Genomic DNA, 18648 nt, shown 5'->3' with positions numbered 1-18648 from the left:
TCTTAGTGATTGTTTGGAAAAAATAAGAATGCTGTAATTTTGGGAGAGGTTTTCGCTTTAGTTTATTGTAATAACAAATAGACGGGGTTGATCAAATCCATGACAGCAAATCGACTAGGTAACGATTATGGTCGATCCTCGTGTGGGTTCACATTTTATCCGCCTTTGGGCAATGTGGAATTAACATATCACTTACCTGGTCATACCCCTGTATTGAATTCCATCACAAAATCTTAAGTCGACGTTTTTAAACCACCCCAAGCATGTAATCATGTTTCACAGTTGACATTTTCTTTTGGGGCTAGCCTCAAGTGTCAACTGTCCTTTTTTAACATCGATGTTCATTATGTTCCCGATCATGTGCTCTGGTTTGGGAGCAAAGGGAAATGATTGCCCAATCGGAAGTAGGTAAGCTCTCGTTTACAGCATGCTGGAAATTCTGTCAGTTGCGGCAGGAATCCTAACAAATTAGAATACAAGTTGGGGAATATACACAACTAGTGATGACGTTTCAATGTTGCAAATGTTAATACAATCCTCGGACTCTTGCTTCCCTTCCTTAAAAAGGGTGGTGGGATAAGAGAGTTTAGGGACCTTACTGGACTATGGTAATACAATCAATCAATCAATTAATCAATCAATCAATCAGTCAATCAATCAATCAATAATTTTTTTTGTTAATTTACACATTACAGTTGGACTGGCCCGCGGATACTTGTGCTAATCTGGCCGGGCCAGTCTATCAATAGTTACAAATGTTGTTTTTTACCAATAAATAGAAAAATAGAAAGTTAGGAAAAAAAGTCAATAAAATAATAAAAAGAAAACGAATGAAAAGAATGATAAAAGAAGTGAGGGGTTATAATACATGATATGATACTACGAACAGTAACAGATGTAGCCAGCTGCTCGAGATAAAAAGTGTGGTCCTGCGTGGTGGTCATGGAGTCTCGGCGAACAAAGAGAACGATGGGAAAGAATATTTTTCTGAAGAATACAGGAAGTCTCTTTTGGAACAGGCTTGGAAGCATTTTGTTTGTGTCCATGACAAACGTTGCGTGTTCGGTTAAACAGGGAAACCTTCTTGGGAAATCTACGGACTTGGCCATCGTATTTATAGCTCTCATGTTCTTATAACCCAGTTTGGTTAGTATGAACGGTGAATCTTTCCAGCTCTTTGAGTCAAGGTCAAGGTCAAGACCGGACAATCTCGGTTAATAAGATATTTATTATATATTCAAAATAAGGTCAACCAAAATTTATAGAATAGTATGAAAGTACAAAATCAAAAGGGCATCACAGACGAAAAACCTGGGCAAAATAGGTCATAAACCTATTGCATACTTGCAATGGTCACAGCCATTTTGTTCAAGAACGTGTGATTCAACAGATTACGTTATTGTAAGTAACTTTGCTCTATTAACTTTCACAGAATTTCTTCGAGATGTATTTCTTCCAGATGTGTAATCCATTGCAGCTCACTCGCCAGCTGCTCTTAATTTTTTTCCCGCTTTCTTCTCTTTAGTTCATCGGAGATGAATGTTATGAGTTGATCTTCGGCCGCTCTTTGTACATTATCACTATAATGCACGTGATCTAATGTACCGTTAGGATATGAGGCGGTCATGGGATACACGTCCAGCACAGGGATACGAGCTTTACACATAGCACTGACTGCATACTTATGGAACAACTCCAGTCTCTAAGGGAGTGGAGCAACAGGAAAGGTTAGTATTTGGTTTTAAAGATTTCTTCCGTGATTCCATGAAAAGTAAACAGAACCGTCAACAGCTTTGCTGTTTCTAGTGTAAAGTATAAAGCTGCTTATAGCTCACCACTCAATTTTCTCCGATTCTTATTGGTTTTAATTGGTTTCCGGACGCAATAGTATTCATCGGTGGAGAGACACTATCTACCCATAGTGTCCGTCCGAGAAAAATACCCGCATGAATAGTACTCGTCCGTGAAAAGTTTTCACGCTGTACCCAAATTCAGGCTGTGCGCATGAATAAATATTTGATTGATCCGCGTTCAGTGGGTTTTGTCTGCCGTTTTCCTTTTCAAATTTTGCATTGCGATTTCACGCCTTTCATCTAAAAAAGCTGAAAGTAATTTAATATGATTTTTGAACTAGAGCGGGAAAACATTTAGCGTGGTGAACAATGAAGACATTAGTAACGCTGTGCATGGACACCGTATAAACAATAGAGTGTTTCTGTGGAGGAACTATCGGCTGATAGCTACCCCGCTGAAATTTGATGTTCTCGAAACAAATATTTGCCCAAGAAGAAGCCTCGAGGGCAAATACGCTAGTTTTAAGAACATCAAAGTTAGAAGGAGGAACTATCAGACCGATAAACACTCTATTGCATTCTAATTTTATGGGATGCCTTATATCATTATTATACCTGATGAGTATGGAATCTCCAGTGAGTTAAGTTTGTAGGAAGTTCTGCATACATTTTATGAACATTCTCTTTTTCTATGGACGTTGTTGTTTTCCAAATAGGAATTGCCATGTCTCCGTTCTTCTCAATAGTCTTGCTCTTTAAAAGTTTCACAATATTATCTATGAGGCGTCTGTAGGTTGTAAAATTTAGCGATATGGAGAAATGGACTCCGAGGTTGAAGAGAAATACACTGTTGTGGGTCGTCATATCCGGAGAGTCAAGAATGTCAGCCATGTGTTGGAGGACAATGGTCTCGTTGAAGTCGTTTGGCTCAAACTTTGTTTTTGCTTCTTGTTCGCTTGTCAGCTGAGAAGTTAACGAAAAGAAAGATATTTAGTCTGCTCAAAATTGTTTCTTTTTCCCTTTGCAAGTAAAAGAAAAATATTGAGCAGAACAACAGCTATGAAGAAATATGACAGAGTTTTAACAAAGACATTTTCCACTCAGACTGGGAGGAGATTCCTTTATTTCATTTTCTACGTGTTTCTGTCGAATTACAGAAACAGTTGTGGAGCTTTGGAAAGTTTGAAATCTGGAAGGTGAGGAGAGAATGTGCAGGAAAACCCTATTGGCACCCCATCCAAACTTCAACTTAAAATCGAGGAAAAGCGAGGAAAGCTAAACGGAAAAGTGAGATAATAAAATACTAAGAGATGTTTTAGCTCCATAATGATAAACCAATTAAATGTTTCGAAAATTGGTTGATTGAAAATAACCTGTTGGTCTTCTCATTGGCTGTCCAATCTTCTGCAAGTTTCTCGTTATGGACAAAAGAGATAAGTTAAGACAGTACTAACAGATATGCATATAACCATACCTCGTATACCCACATATAAGAGCTTGTGCACTTTTGAAAGTGCTTTTTACATATTCCTCGCGATTGAAGTGATTTTAAGAAACGTTGAGAGACAGAATCACCATAAATCCACAGTGTATCTGCCGGTGCAACTTGCCTCCCTTCAACTATCGTTGAATTGGAACCTGATTAAAAAAGGAAAGGAAACATTCTCTGAAACGAGCTTTTGACAGGTATTGATTTATTGACAACCACTCTAACAAGATATGTCATGGTGTCATTGTTTAAAAACTTCTGTAAACCAAACTTTATTCATTCTTCTGTAACTTAACTGTTGAAAAAAGAATTGTAATTAAACAAATAAAGGCAAAAAAAGAAAAAAAAGATATGTCTATGGGTCAGACGGGGTTTGAGTGTTGTGGAGTAGAGACTGATTGAGGAAAGTGAAAGTGAGGGGAGGGGAGAAGGGAAGGTTGGAGAGGAAGCCTTGCAACTTAAAAGAGCTGTACTTTGTTAAATTCTGCAGGCTTGTAGCTTGAAACATAATTAATTATTTGTGTTTATTTGTGTTGATTCATGATTACCTCAACTATGTATTAACTGGATTCTCATCAATATTAATATCAGTAACTGTTTAAAACGAGTCGGCTTTAACCACATTTATGGCCCTAGACGAAGCCTGCAAAAAATTATCTTGTGTCCTTCAAGGCTTGTTGTTAAAATGAGAAGTAATATCTTACCCTGTGCATAAGGCCGCCAAACACCGCTGATCCATCTACCAAATCCATTCTGTAGAAGGTTGCACGAAACACCACAATTCATTGCTGTGTTCGCTGCATGGGAATCATTAGATGCAAATTTGAAAAGTGCAAACTGTGTTGAAGTTGGCCTATTATTAATGTTAACACAGAAATAACTTAATATTTCGCAGAAAATCTACCATAAGGTGAAGAAATAAAGTTTAGTTTAGTCAAAGGTGTGTTTCAATGTCTCTGTCTATCTACTAATCTGCTCACCATTAACCTTTTCATCTTCAACAATGAATACATCTGTATTATATACCAAATAAAAAAAAAACAACAACAAAACATTCCAACTTTAACTGTTTAGCAGCCGTACCTAGAGAAGATTGTGTCAAAGAAGCATCAGTGATGAGGTCTCCATTTTGTTGTACTGAGAAAGTGAAGGTCGATTGCCCTCCAAGAGATTCCAAGATAGAGTCATCACCGATGTATCCCAAGATTCCGTCAGGCTGATATTTGCCTTGGATTGTTCCTATTCAGTAAGCACAATCTGTTAATTTCCAGGCGTATTAAAAGCGTTCCGAATTCTAACTGATGACCTGTATTCCACCCAAACATAGTTGTGTTTCTCAACGAGTTCATTTGGAAGAAAGGCGACAATTTTCTTCCCCGTCCTTTTCATGAATTTTCACACGGAACACTCTAACAACACAAACCAAGCCGAGTAAAGTATTGGTCTTGTTTAAGTTTTGATTTTAATTTCGGTTTTCAATCCTGATGCTACCAGTAGAGTTGTTAATTTCCCCTGACTATGTGATGAAGAAAGTCCATCATTTGTCCTCCGCCTTCCCTAACGTTTCTTAGGTTATTTCATTCTCTTGGGTGAAGAGGGACACGAGTTATGAGAGTAAAAAATATATCTTATAGTGTCCAGACCTCTGATGAACCAATCCACTGGTGGTTCTCGCAGACCATCACACAGAGTAAAATCCAGTGTTATCTGAGCAGTGTAGGTACCAGGCTCCATTACCAAGAACACCACTTCGTACATTCCATTGTTGTGGTCCCATACTTGCGGCGCGAGTGATGCCGGGCCTTGTCTGATGTAGATTCGCCAAGCGTCTCCACCGGAGGTTTTAATGCGACCATTTTTTGTGACGGATTGAATATAGAAACGACTGAAGTGACCTAATAAATAAATTGTAGATACGTGTTTTAAAATATATTCCGACAGCAATGCATATTTTGAGTTGTTAGCTATAGGTTAGCTGGTTGCAGCTATTGGCATACTTGTCCAGCATCAGGAACCCATCACTAGGAGCATGCAACTCTCATAGTAAGCCTATGTCGCAGCATTTTTACAGCCCGGTCTATTTTTAGGCTGCAGAGCAGGTATGAGATATTTCATTCTCTTTACTTACCTGCTGGCAGTATCTCCCAACCTTTAATAAAACTTCTCCTCGCATCAGTCCTCCTGTCCGAGTTAACTTGTCTTTGGTTCCAGGCTACTTGACCCTCGCAAGGCTTGGCCATTGTTTCCCAGTCTACGCGCCATCTATGCATTCTACACCACTGCTTGTGGAAATCCCTTATGATAGTTTCTTTAACTCCACATATGGGTTTCACGTTCGTACCCAAATAATATAATCTCCACGTGATATGCAATGTTGTTATGGCAACTCCAAGGAGAAGGATGTTGACCAGGCGTGGACAGAAGATTCGATGAGCTCGGCATCCCATTCCTAGACAACGAATTAAAAGTAAGACATTCTTTTCAAACAAGGCAAAAATGACTGTAGTACTGCGTAGTTTTGTAATTGCAATCAACATTTTGCCGTGAGATAAGTGAGACATGATTCGTACTGATGCCACACTGTTTGTGTATTTATTGAACACTAAATTCTGGCATCGGGTTTTACGTGACGGCAATTCATTGAGTTTTCTACAGTAGTTTAATTTGAATTAGTATACATTTCACAAGTGAATAGTGCTTTCGCGCATTCTGACTGGCTGGCTCACAGGTGATCTTTTAGGGTGGCACTCGAAGAAATTGCAAAAAAATGTCATTTCAGTTAGTGTTATCTTTTTAGGGCTGATTAAAGCCTGGACTGTCTGGCCGGGTTCGGTGGTTTATGATTTCATTCAGAGCGTTGCAGGTTCGGTGACCGCTAATCGAAAACGTGCGGGCTCTGGGAACGAGACTTCTTTTGAGAGAACTGACTCAACATGCCAAATGCTGTAGATAACGAACAAGGTACAGTTCTTACAAGAACAAACTAGCCATAGGATTTTTGTTGAAGTATTAACCTTCAGCGCAGGAGTTTAACTGAGTATCTGAAATAAACCTAAACAAGAAAAGAAATGGCCAAAAGGTTTTACTCCAACGTTCTGTTTCGGCTTTGATATCCATGCCGTCAGAACAGCTGCAGACAAACGGTTAAAAATGTAAGTGGTTAAGGACCAAATAAATTTTTGCTGACATCTTTTTCACCGCTCGCATCCCCTCAAGCGACACTAGAATATAGTTTGTATCGACGAAGCTACAAATAAGAACAACTCGCCGTTGAACTTCGCGCATTTAAAGGGATTTTGCATTTTGGACCGCGTTAGTTCGCGTTGTTCGAAATCCGGTTAACGCTTACCAAGAATCAAGAGTTAACCAAAATATTAATCTCATAATTCTTGTGCAAAAATGCTTTTCACTGCATATGTCTTGTGTAGTTTGAGATTATTCAAATTCAGAACTGAAGGCCAGACAAAATAAACAGATGACCCTCACCGCAAGGTTACAAAACTCAAATCAAAATTTCGCTTATCCTGGGTTACCTTAATGGGGCTTTGAATAACTCGGCTGATAATCACAAAGCAATCTCAACAAGGAATTTAAAAGAAAAAAACTCACATCAATCTTGGTAAAGATCCACCGGATGGAATAGAATCAGTCGTTATTGCACTTTGCAAATAAACAGATTTTGTGGAAAAGTGTGTTGTTGTTCTTAGTTGTTGCTAGGAAACCAAACTGCCTCAAGAAACCTTTGCTAAACTCTGCAAGGAGAATTACCATACGCATGCCTGCGGAATAAAACTTTGTGATTAAAAGAACAAAATGAAGCAGAATTTTGATGGAAAGAAGGTAAAAATTTCACTACAAAAGTTGTAAAAATTTCAAATTTCGGAAAATATTTTAGAGTTGTGTTTCCGCACTTTTGACAATTTAGTGAGTTTGTCAATTTTGATGAATCAACATTCCTACTTGTTAGTTCACAGTTGCTTAGTAAAACGGAAAGACAAAAAGCTCAGGTTTAAAAAATTCACCTTACTATTATGTACATTTAAATAAATAAATGGTCCAGAAAAGTCACTAATAAAACAAAAGTTCTTTGTAAATTATCTTCAGTTTCTGTATTACACGCCAGCAGCCAGTTATTAGAAATCGAGCAATTGCCTTGCAATTAAAGTACCGTGCTATTAGCGTACCAATCAGGATATACAACACAATACACACCGCCTACATCTGGAAGCGCATAGATAGAAGCCCAAAATCTCCGTACAGGCCAAGGAATAATTTCTATTCCCCTTGCATAAAACTTGTGAAACCAATGATCGAAAGTTTTGTTTTCTACTCAAATCCTCTAAAACGAAATTTTTTTCATTAAAAATAGTTGCCTTTGCACTTTGGTCGGCAGACCTGCACAAAATGGTAAACGTATGTACGCATTCTTATTAGGACCGGTAAAAATGCATTTTGTTTTAAAGAAGAGCTGCAGTGTGGGTGGAGAGAGGCGGTGGCGGGGGGAGGGAGAGGAGGGTGGGGGGGAACGGAGGGAGCCCTAAGGTGACAATGCAGGCGATATTAGTCATCCATTTTTTGGGGGGTGGGGGTGGGGAGAAATGGCGGATTAATTCAATTTAACCTGTTCTGTTTCAATTTTTTCACAGTTGTCGATTTTATGGTACCTCTTAGGATAGCTTTACATTGGAGGAAGTAAATGAATAAGACTTTAATGTTTTCACGATATGAAATTTGAATAGCCTTCTTTGTAGAACTTACCTTATTGTACCCATAACAGTTTGAAATAGCTTACGAGAAGATCTTCATCTTGATGCGCTGTGTTATCAGTTTAACAAATTGACGTCAGTTTTTTATGCGTCTGTCCTCTTATTGATGATAAATTACGTCATAACATTGTCAAAGTGGCTGTGGAACCACGAGCCGCAGGCGAGTGGTTCCGCAGTAAACTTTGACAATGTCATGACGAAATTTATCATCAATAAGAAGACAGACGCATAAAAAAATGATGTCAATTTGTTTTTTACAATATCAAGACCCCAAACTGGTCAAATGCCGTTAATGAATGAGTGGAAAAGACGCGTAAACTTGCCGTAAACAAAGATACGTGAACTTTATTCAAAATGACGCGAACATTGTCAATAGCTTTTCTCGCTCTTTGATTGGCTGCTTAAAAAAGTCCATAAAAACTCATGGTTAAAAAGTTGACAGTTTGACAGCTGAAAGTTGAACTTGAAAGCTTGCATAAATTAAAATTTTATCCGTCTATACTCTTATTGACAATTGTTCAGCTGCCTGATGAGCAAAAAAGAAAGTTCAATTCATCAGATCTTAGCTATCAGGTTAAAAAAGAAAACGAAACAAAACTACAACAACAACAACAACAACAACAACAACAGCACTGAACAACAATAAACACAAAAGAATAACGAAACAAAACAACGGCATTTGTCAACTACAGGTAATATGTGAACCAATATGAGCGGTTTGTTGCCCCATTTCAGATCATATGAGTGATACTCTTGAGAATTCTTCCTTTTAAATTTTCAAACAGTAATGTGTATATGAATGAATAATTTTTAGATGGATAAAAGAATAATTCTCTAGAGAATATGACATGGTCTGTAATGGGAAAACAAACTGCCCAAGCTAAAGAGGTCTATTCTCAACTATGTTTCAATGGATTGAAACTCAATCAGTGATTGTGTTGAATTTGGATCGATCTCTTTGATATTGAGGGCCGAGTTGAAACTGAAATCCTTCGTCGAAAGTTTATTAATTGCCGACCAAGTTAATAGTATTGTAGGGTCACATTTTGATCATAAGCAAAATAACAACCTACTCTAAAAGAGTGAAAAAAGGTTGGTGAAAGATTGTTACCTGTGCTGCGATTGGCGCTCGAGATTAACCGCTGTTTTCTGCGGGAAAATTGTGTTCTTTATGCCATATAATAATTCGTTTATTGAACAAAGCTTGTTGCGTATTTAGGGACCTCCGGTAACATTAATTCATGGGTAACTTTGTTTCGTTACCATTTAATGTGGTCTTTTACACGATTGAGATGAACAAATTATAACAATAATCATTTGTCAACGACATGAGCCCTTTTGATGAGTATGTCATTATGGTCTTAGAGCCAATGTCGAGGCAAAATATTGTTTACATAGAAAGACGAAGAAAACAAAACAAAAAAACCCCACGCTTGGTCGATAATCCGTATCTATCATAATTAGATGCAAAATGAAAAAAATCTATAGCTTTTTTATGCAAGAATCGATTGCTCATACAGAGTGACTATTGACGATCCAAATGGATTTTTTTGTGGCTCTGATGAGGGTAGCTTACAGTTGGAAAAGAAAGCGAAGTCGGTCGTACATTTCAGTGTTGAGTATGACTTTTCTTGCGGGGTTTTTATATTTTGCCGCGGGGCCAGTTTTTGTCGACCAAGCAAGACTTGAGAGAGAACTGAAAGTCAATAACATCGCCTTTGTCATGCAGCTGAAAGCGGTCAACAATGGATATCTTTACGCTTATAGATTCAAACACTGCATAGCATCCATTTGTAAACACTCCAGTATTGGTCTCACAGTTCACATCTTTGCTAATTCTTTTGGTAAAAGCCAGTCGTCGAAAATTCTTGAAGTACTAGCTGCTAATTGCGTGAATGGCTTCAGTGTTAAATTCTACGATGTTGATGAAGTGTTAGAAAAAGTTTTACCATCTATAAACGTGATTCAGGTGAGTAAACTTTATGTGAGACGATGAGTGATTATTTTCATTGTATAGTAGTCATTGATCTTTATAACACCTAGATATGCACCTTTACATCTCGGATATTAGAATCAATTGTGTGTACGTTGGGTATTCATGGGGTATTGAATTCACTGCAAAACATCATAGATTTTCTTGCTCTCTTAAAGCCATGTGTCCACACACATACCCCTTGACGTTTGTGAACGCGTGCGATTTTTCTACGTCCACACGACTCCGGCGATCGTTTTCGGATAGTTAATGTATGAGTTTTAAACGCTCAAAACTCTATCAAACGAAGAAGCCTGGGTAAGAGACTGGCTTTATAAATCTCCGTACGTTGCGGGTGCGGATCGGAAAAGGGAGGGATTTGATTTCTGTTTGTGACTTTATCTAAAGCTTAAACGTTCACAAAAACTAAAAGCATATGCTTGGACATACGTGCACATGTTTGATCAAAATTGACATGATCAGCCATGTCGCCCCATCTCTGACCATGTGTGCAAACTCCGACGGAGTTTTTCTTTCAAGATTTTATCATATTTACGCGAATCGGAATACAGAATTAGCAATTATTGCCTAAATTTTGCGTTAATTTTGTTGTGGTCAGAAACAGGGGAGAAACAACTTCAATTTTAGCTGCTCTGTTCCAATCGCCCGTTTACGTTATTTGTCCTATTTGACTTCGGTTTCTTTAATTTCTGAATGCCAGTTTGGTTTGTTTGTTTTTATCTTTATTTTTCAGGACGCTATTGAAGTTGGCGGTCGCAATAATACAAGAGAGGCTCTCTTCTATCTTCCCATTTTCATGAATCTTATTCTTCCTGGAGATGTGTCCAGGGTCATTTTGTTAGATGTAGACTTCTTTTTTTACACTGACATCAAGCAGCTATTTGATCATTTCGACAACTTTAGAAACACAACTCTCTTTGGTTTAGCTTTGGTGCAAGAGCCGGTTTACAGAAGGGACTTTGAAAAATACAGAGAGGAGCATCCGGGAACAAAGATAGGTGATCCACCCCCCAATGGCAGGACGGGATATAGCAGAGGTCTCACCATGATTCACCTCGATAACATGCGAAGATCAGAGCGTTACTATAGTATCCTGTTGTACAACGAGGTAAAAAAATACGCAGAAAAATATCAATTTCAAGGGACTCGAGCTCAGCAAGATTTCTTTGTACTGTTGGACGCAGAACACCATGAAGATCTGTTTTACGTTGTTCCCTGTCAATGGAATCGTCAGTTATATCGCGGTCTTTCACGAGATGTTGATTTTGATAAGTTTCATAATTGCCCAAAACCTATTCACGCCTACCACGGAAACGGTGTAGCAAGAATGCCCACGATGAATAATTTTCATCAGTTTTTGTTTGACTGAGATGGACGAAAAAGAGCTCAGCTTAGAGAAAAGCCGGTCTGGGTTATTTTCCCGGGAGAAAAACTTGGTGGGGGTGTGCGGCCCGCTTCCCCAAACCCTTACCCTATTTCAATCGAAAATCTGCGATTTTTCCTACCCTATTTACAGACCTAACCTTTAAATCAGTACCCTATTTCAGACCTGCCTGAATAGCCTTCCACTGCTTTTCCCTGTCCTTCTTTCAAAGACTTGAAATTAAGTTGGATAGACCACATTCAATTGCTTCCATGAACGTCATATCCTTAAGCATATCCGAGGACAAAAGCTGAATGAAAAATATTTTTGTGGTACTTGAACTCAGCAAACATTTGCTCTGCGAGTTGTGTCGTTGATCGCGCGCGAAGTCATGACGTATAGTCAGTACTTGTTTGTTCATTGGTTAATGTGTATTTACGTCACCGGTGGAAAGATCCACCGGTAAAATTTGGCGCGCTGCAAGTGGGAAAAGTCCTTTCCAACGGCGAGACCAACAGGCCAGGGATGAATTATTGGAAAGAACTTTAGAAAGTCTATCTTGGAACATCACATACTTATATAGCCCATGTAAGGGAGTACCCTAAACCTCTTCGCTACAAATAACGTATACAAGGTTCTTAGGAATTTAAATGCATGAAACAGGACGATTTTGTACATCCTCAAGTAAAAAATAAATAAATAATAATAATAATAAAAAAAAAACAAATAAGGTCTTACGAGATCACCGGTGGTTGAAATACAAGGACGAAATTATATATTACTACCAAATTAATAAGGATCTGAAAACGTGTATAGGGCGGGTGTCTGGAAAACCCGAATAGCGGATAGCGAATAGTACGAATAGTCCCAAATAGTGCGAATGGTGAGGAATAGTCGTCAATAGTCACCACTTTGGTTCAGCACTGATCTGGATCCGTTGAAATTTATCACAGGGAGCAATAGCGTTTCTCTGCGGACGCTAATAGATTCGACAAAGCACGATCTGTGAAAAAAAAACAACAAAAAAAAACAATACAGTACAAATGTGAGACAAGTGGTCTGTGATTAGTTTATCAACTGAAAAGACACAAACGAGCTGATCTGATAACTGGTTATAAAACTTCCCGTGAACAAGAACGCCTAAGCTATATCTTCCGTTAATTATCCAAATAAGCAACAGAATTTCAGTGAATTTATATTACCTTTTCTTCTCAGGACTCAGTCTAGGGTTGTCTATCGCTGACATCAAGAAAACAGAAAACACAAGGATAGCCTAATAAAGACGTATTTACGCTTTTGCAGCGGTGAAAACAGAAGAAATAACGTTCAGAAACACCTTTTGTCCTGTTAAGCGTCTATGCTTTTTAGCGGGAAAATCAAATCCCACGTTGCTGCGAGGTTAATTGCGAGGTACTGGGTACCAAAATTTCAGTCATTCGTCGCTATCCCCACCCCATTTGCCACTATTCGCAACTGTTCGCTACTATTCGCACTATTCGTACTATTCGCTTTTCGCTTTTCGCTATTCGGGACTATTCGCGACTATTCGCTATTCGCTATTCGGGTTTTCCAGACACCCGTATAGAGCCGCCCCTGAGATGCTCCAAATTTTTTCAAAAAGTTGCTCAACAGTTGCCCCAAAAATCAAAAAGTTGCTCCAAAATCTGCAAAATTGTTTCATATTTTCTACAAGAAGATGTTAATTACCTTACCAAAGAACCTTTTATCACTGATTCTTGACCCCTGAACATTTAATAGTCTGCTAAAACGAGCTGCAACCTTTTTTGTTATTTCCGTTCATTGTTTCACCCAACCATCAATATTATGAATTTTGAATTTGCAAAAAGGAGTTATAATAACACTATTTTCCACGGACGTTCTTAGCACCTGCGGGGTTAATTTCTATTTTTCTCGGTCGGGATATCTCAGCCCTATCTGGTATGCATAGTTTCCAACCCACTGTGGCTGCTGTCTCAAGTGGTATTTAAGAGGGAATCCACCAGAAGTTCTAGTAACAAGTGAACAAAAACCTAGTACCAAGATTATTTACATCGTATTGCAAACTTCTGTACGACTGTTTTAAATATGTTCTCAAAAAAACTCATTTCTAGCAACAACAAACGTCGAAAACAAATGTTCAGTTCAACTTTGTATGAAACACTTGAAAGTACTGGTGAGATGAAACTGATGATGAAATTTTACCTGTGTTTGCACAATTTCTCTGAACTTTGAAATTTATTTTCTATCACTCCCATGGGAATTTGATTTCGGTGTTATTTCAGGCGACTATTTTATATCTTCAGCTTTAAGAAATGTAAAAAGGACTGTAAAATACTGAAAACTATTCTGGTACCCAGATTTTTGTCCACTAAAAACTGAAATTGCCCGATTGTCTATCGGATTTCGTCTTAAACTCTTCGGGGTCACTCGAGCAAGGCGTCGTGCTGCGCCATTTTGAATTTATCAATCCTCCGCTGACTATCTGAATCGTCTTTTCAAACCACAGGCAAACCAGTGGGAACAATGCCCCACAATGTGTAAAACTTAGAAATATTTTGAAAACTATACCACATGTGACGGCTGTGACCAAAAAGACGAAAAAAATGCTTCATAAGTGCTTCATATGTCAGTTTGGTCTCGTTATATATTTGTGCGCCTAACTCAAGATCCAGCGGTAAAGTCGTCTGTAACGAAAACTACGATTTAGAAACATCTGAATGGAGAAACTCTTTCGAAATGAAACAAACTGCGAATATTCAATAAGAGCGAAGAATAACGTTCTGAACGGGAAACACACAAAGACACAAAAAGTTTGCAGAGTGTTGTCTTTGTGTTATCTTTACAAAGACACTACCATACTATTCGTCGAAGAAAAAGAAAAAGTTACGACACAGAATTATTTAGTATTTTTTTAAACTTGTACTCACTAGTTTATTTAAGCTCAGTTTACAGTTACACATTTTACTGAAACTAACTAGAATATTAGCTTATGCCTGTTGCTAGTTAATTGTCTGTGGAACCGCATCGGTAACCTCATGCGAAATCTTGCCTTCCATACTGCAAAAGATGAAAAATATATGGGCATAAGTCAGCTTTCTTGTAATTTAATTATTTCAATTATTTGGCTTCAGTGGTTTGTGCGTGTGTCTATAGTCGTACAGTGGCGATCTGGTTCATTGGCTGTGTTCTTGGGCTAGACGCTTCGGTCTTACTGTTCAGTTAGAAAAAGGCTGGACAAGTGCGGGGGAAGGGGGAGTGGGGGAGTGGGGGAGTTGGGGGGGGGAATGGTGGCCAACACAAGGATGCAAGCATCCCCCCAGGACCAGCAGCAGTACTCCTACTTGCAGATATATCTAAGGGGTGATGTGTTTTTGAAGCCTGTCACCGACATTCGCCCAGTCGCCTTAGACTAAAGGCTCTGGTGAAAAACTGTCTCGATTTTCTTGCGTGAAAATGCAAAGTTAAGGCAGACCATACCAGGAACGTAATCTCATGACAATCTTGAGTATAAACAAAATCACATCACGTACCAACTGACGGCGTCCGAAGCATTCCGGAGGCGTAACAATGCAGATATGCGTGCAGCAATAATTTTGAGGGAAGATTCTACCATAGAGGCTCTCAACCTAACGGCAAGTAGTTAAAAAGAAAAGACATCGATCACACAGGAGTTTATGTGAAGAAGGCAAGTCACCTGTTTACCAAAACTATGCCATGCAAAGCAGTGTTCTTCGTGTTCAGCCTTTATTAAACTACTCATGAATTACGCCTAATTAAGTAAGTCATAGGAGGGTACTCCCTTGTACGGGGGTGGTTTTTCAGCCGTTTTGGTCATAAATAGAGTATCGATTTTTGGCCACTAGGGTATGGTTTTAGCACTGTAGTCTTGAATTGGGTATGTTTTATAGAAGAAGCTACTTTTTCACCATTATCGATAAGAGCATCAACAAAAGCTCTTCATAAATTATGTTAAGGGCACCTGCGCCAGCCACAACGGTCGTAAACTGGGAGTATCTAACGTTTGGTCTGGTCATGAATAGGATAGGAAAAATCGCTAATTTTGGTACTTTTATTAACTGATGCAATAAGAACTCGAGCAAATACATACCGTAAACTGCGGCTTATATTGGGGGCGGGTGGGCGTTGGGGGGGGGGGGGGAGGTGCTTATAAGCGGAATAAAAGACCATTTCAAAACTAGAGCTACAGCAGTGTTTATCGAAATATGTTTTTTCATATACTGGTTTTTAATTAAGCTTTAAGGTTACAGTATACCTTCGGGTCGGCAATTTTCTTCAAATTTGGATTTTTGGGTCAAAATAGTGGTCGAAGAATAATCTCTAATTTCTGAAAAAATTTTTTGAAAAAGGCGGTTTTACGTTTTCACCGGAAGTAAAAGTTTACCTCTTGATTGACAGCCCTATGGCGCGTATGCAATCAACCGAGACGATTTTCGCGGGAATTACCTATATGGATGTCACGAATTGACTACTCAGTTGATCAGCATTGTTGTTCTGACTACCCAGCATTTTTGGTATTAGGCGTGTCTCTATGTTAAGTTATAAGTAAACATAGACCGTGTTTAAACCATGGACCGGTTCGAAAAAGCGAAAACAGCGAAGAACGAATGAAAATACATCAATGAGTGAAGAAGCGAAAGTTCGCCACGCGGATGAAGCTGTAGTTATCGTATAAGGCGGGCAAATGTTCGTGGTAAGAGAAAAGAAAGGTTCTGTAAAAATTTCGGAACTTGACAGCAATAACAGGGATGCTGACAGACACTCTTCTGATGAGTCCGATATCGACGAATCGTCGGACTCATTGAGACCATTTGAAATATTATCCATGCACAGTTGCCCACACACAGTTGCTCTCCGCGCTTTCTTTTATTTGTTTCCTTCGCTCAGCCACTCTAGCGTTCGTATCCTTTTTAGTCTTCCCCATTTTGCCAGACCAGCTTCAAGAAAAACCGAGCTACAGAAAAATTATCTCTCTGCCTTCGGTTCCTTGAGCGCATTGCGAACACGAGAGTTTTTTAGAGATTCGCGCGTAAATTTCACCAGGAGGTTAACGGTAGTAAACTTTCCCTGCACTGATTGGCTTAGTTATCTGAGAACCCAGTTGAAGGCGTTTGTAGGCGGAGTTTGTTTGCGAAGCAGAAAATTTTTCTTAGCGCTGTTTTCTCGAATAAATTTTTTCACTTGAAGCAGACACTTTAAAGAGTTATAACTCAAAGGGAATTTGTTCAATTGCTCTTAAATTTGGACAGTGGCTAGTTTAACATATAAACTACAAAAGCGTGTCTGGGAATTGCTAATTTCGCAGTACTTTTTCTTCGAGAGCGATTTTTGTACGATCACTCCACATTTTTTTAATCCTATTTCGAAAATGTTCTGTAACCTATTACTGCAATTAAATATGCCAAAACGCAGACACGTTTTTTAAGCGCTTTGGGCCCTAAAACCGAGGAAAAAATTAAATTAGCGAAAAACGAAATTCGCTTTGACTTATAGCTTTCGAAAGGTAATTCGGGCGCTCGCATTTAGTGGTCGTGAAAAATTCGACAATTCATTTTCTTTCATAATTCTTAGTATAGTTTGATAGCCAGCTCCATAAGCTTTAATTTGATATAGGGGTTTAGGTATCTACAGCTTAAACTGGACGCGCTACATCGCTTGCGCGCGAGACACCCCTGAAGGTATACTGTAACCTTAAAGCATTACAATAAATCGAATTCTTTCATTTTAAAGAAAAAAGGGGCTTATATCCGGGGGGGGGGGTATAATCGGAAGTAATGTTTTGTTTACAGGGAGATGCCACCTTTAACCTGAGGGGCTTATATGCGGCATTTTACGGGATCACGGGCCTAGCGTGGGGGAGATATGCCAACTGAGATAAGCGTGGGAAAATGTTCCTAATAGCTGTGTCTCAGGCAACACACAGATGGGTCTGACTTCGTTCCTGACTGGATAACACAGAATGGCATTTCGTATCTATTACAGGGTTGGACCGAATCGCAAGAATTTACTGAACCAACTAGGAAGCTTAGCAAAGACATGTTTGTCTCGACAGTGGAGCGTAAGCTGCTCTATTACCTCATTACCATCTTCATCTTCTTTATGTTCAATTTGCTCCACTGGTTCATCTAGTTCATATAGTTCATCTGGTTCATCTTGTTCATCTGGTTCATCTTGTTCATCTGGTTCATCTTGTTCATCTGGTTCATCTTGTTCATCTGGTTCATCTTGTTCAGCTGGTTCATATAGTTCGTCTGGGTCATCTTCAAACACAGGAAGCTCCTTCTCCAATTTAAACGCCACCGCCAGGGAAATGAGCAAGATGAAAGCAGCTGCAACACGCATTTTGAGATCCTTCGTTTCTGTAAAAAAAAAATGTTTTAATAACCCTTTCCATTAGTCCCAAGTTCAAAATATTATTTTTTAATCAGTCGTGTTAGCTTTGAAAATTTGGTGATGAACGCGATGTATGTCATGCTCGTCTCATCTGCCAGCGTGTGGACGATGTTGCGATATTGATAGCTACTTAAGGTAGAGAATAAGTCTGTTATTTACCGGCCCTGTTTTGTCCATACAGAGAAACACTGTACTTCACGTGAAACTTAGGGCTCAAAATAATTTACATGTCATATTGCCTATATCTACTTGCTCACTTACTAGTGCAGGTTAAAAAGCATGTCCACTGACGATATCATAAAGGTTTTCCATAGAGTGCTTTCTCTTAACATGACGTAAAGGCTTTATTCGAAATGTAAGAAAAAAGAACATCGAGCCCCTGAGGTAATTTCAATTACTGAATCTCAAATTTTTTCGTGTTTGTTTAGCAAATGATGACACAGCGAAAAAAAAACTGTTTTCGGTCCTATTGAATCTAGCAACGTCAAATTAAAGCAATGAAAGCTAACAATTTTAACTCATTGGAAAAACAAAACTGTCAAGGATATATCTCACCTTTTCTGACTTTCGTTTCAGGTTCACACTTGGAAAGTTCTTTGCTGGACTGCACTCAGTGTGGTTTGTCCTCTCGAAGTAACACGGCTTTTTATAATGATGATGATCTCAATTGATGCCTAATAATGAACCCGGGTGTGCGTTGTTAACAACTCATTTGATCAATTTGACCGGAAGGAAATGGTTTGTGACCAAACTGTAGAGACCACTCGAGATTTGAAAGCACAATTAACTTGTTTTCCATGCATAAAACTCAATAAATTGGGCGATCGATTGAA

At 38.8% G+C, this 18648-nt stretch overlaps 3 protein-coding genes across 4 annotated transcripts; 1 reads left to right on the top strand and 2 right to left on the bottom strand.

The window, feature by feature from the left end:
• Positions 1 to 1208: 1208 nt before the first annotated feature.
• On the bottom strand, positions 1209 to 5843 carry LOC110057994 (uncharacterized). The gene is made up of 7 exons (XM_020764590.2): positions 5411 to 5843; positions 4926 to 5177; positions 4366 to 4521; positions 3987 to 4079; positions 3268 to 3431; positions 2409 to 2756; positions 1209 to 1702 (listed from the first exon to the last, which is right to left on the bottom strand). Exons 1-7 carry the CDS (start codon positions 5841 to 5843, stop codon positions 1496 to 1498), a joined length of 1653 nt encoding a protein of 550 aa, XP_020620249.2. The 3' UTR covers positions 1209 to 1495.
• Positions 5844 to 9397: 3554 nt separating this feature from the next.
• On the top strand, positions 9398 to 12437 carry LOC110058045 (xyloside xylosyltransferase 1-like). The gene is made up of 2 exons (XM_020764639.2): positions 9398 to 10017; positions 10775 to 12437. The coding sequence occupies exons 1-2, from the start codon at positions 9589 to 9591 to the stop codon at positions 11408 to 11410; spliced, it is 1065 nt and encodes a 354-aa protein (XP_020620298.2). The 5' UTR covers positions 9398 to 9588; the 3' UTR covers positions 11411 to 12437.
• A 1863-nt stretch (positions 12438 to 14300) lies between these two features.
• LOC110058000 (uncharacterized) lies at positions 14301 to 18471 on the bottom strand. 2 transcript variants are annotated; one of them, XM_020764594.2, is made up of 4 exons: positions 18371 to 18471; positions 17498 to 17773; positions 14935 to 15030; positions 14301 to 14461 (listed from the first exon to the last, which is right to left on the bottom strand). In XM_020764594.2, exons 2-4 carry the CDS (start codon positions 17762 to 17764, stop codon positions 14438 to 14440), a joined length of 387 nt encoding a protein of 128 aa, XP_020620253.2. In that variant the 5' UTR covers positions 17765 to 17773; positions 18371 to 18471; the 3' UTR covers positions 14301 to 14437. The 2 variants fall into 2 exon arrangements, with proteins under 2 accessions (XP_020620253.2, XP_020620254.2); XM_020764595.2 differs by having other exon boundaries at positions 17498 to 17781; positions 18371 to 18467.
• Positions 18472 to 18648: the final 177 nt, after the last annotated feature.

Source organism: Orbicella faveolata, unplaced genomic scaffold (genome assembly GCF_042242905.1).
Source record: "Orbicella faveolata isolate gen_17 unplaced genomic scaffold, um_ofav_v1 contig_46, whole genome shotgun sequence".
Lineage (NCBI taxonomy): Eukaryota > Metazoa > Cnidaria > Anthozoa > Scleractinia > Merulinidae > Orbicella > Orbicella faveolata.
Note: the sequence above shows the minus strand (reverse complement) of the source record. Positions and strands in the feature narration are given on the sequence as shown.

Excerpts from the sequence above, each read along its gene's own strand:
- LOC110057994 (XM_020764590.2), bottom strand. The coding sequence starts at position 5,843 with ATGTCTCACTTATCTCACGGCAAAATGTTGATTGCAATTACAAAACTA. Across the intron at positions 5,178-5,410 it reads TTGGGAGATACTGCCAGCAG|GTCACTTCAGTCGTTTCTAT; the intron begins GTAAGTAAAGAG and ends TTTATTTATTAG. Across the intron at positions 2,757-3,267 it reads CTTATATGTGGGTATACGAG|CTGACAAGCGAACAAGAAGC; the intron begins GTATGGTTATAT and ends TTAACTTCTCAG.
- LOC110058045 (XM_020764639.2), top strand. The coding sequence starts at position 9,589 with ATGGATTTTTTTGTGGCTCTGATGAGGGTAGCTTACAGTTGGAAAAGA. Across the intron at positions 10,018-10,774 it reads CATCTATAAACGTGATTCAG|GACGCTATTGAAGTTGGCGG; the intron begins GTGAGTAAACTT and ends TTTATTTTTCAG.
- LOC110058000 (XM_020764594.2), bottom strand. The coding sequence starts at position 17,764 with ATGCGTGTTGCAGCTGCTTTCATCTTGCTCATTTCCCTGGCGGTGGCG. Across the intron at positions 15,031-17,497 it reads AAGATGAAGATGGTAATGAG|GTTGAGAGCCTCTATGGTAG; the intron begins GTAATAGAGCAG and ends ACTTGCCGTTAG. Across the intron at positions 14,462-14,934 it reads GCTTCGGACGCCGTCAGTTG|TATGGAAGGCAAGATTTCGC; the intron begins GTACGTGATGTG and ends CATCTTTTGCAG.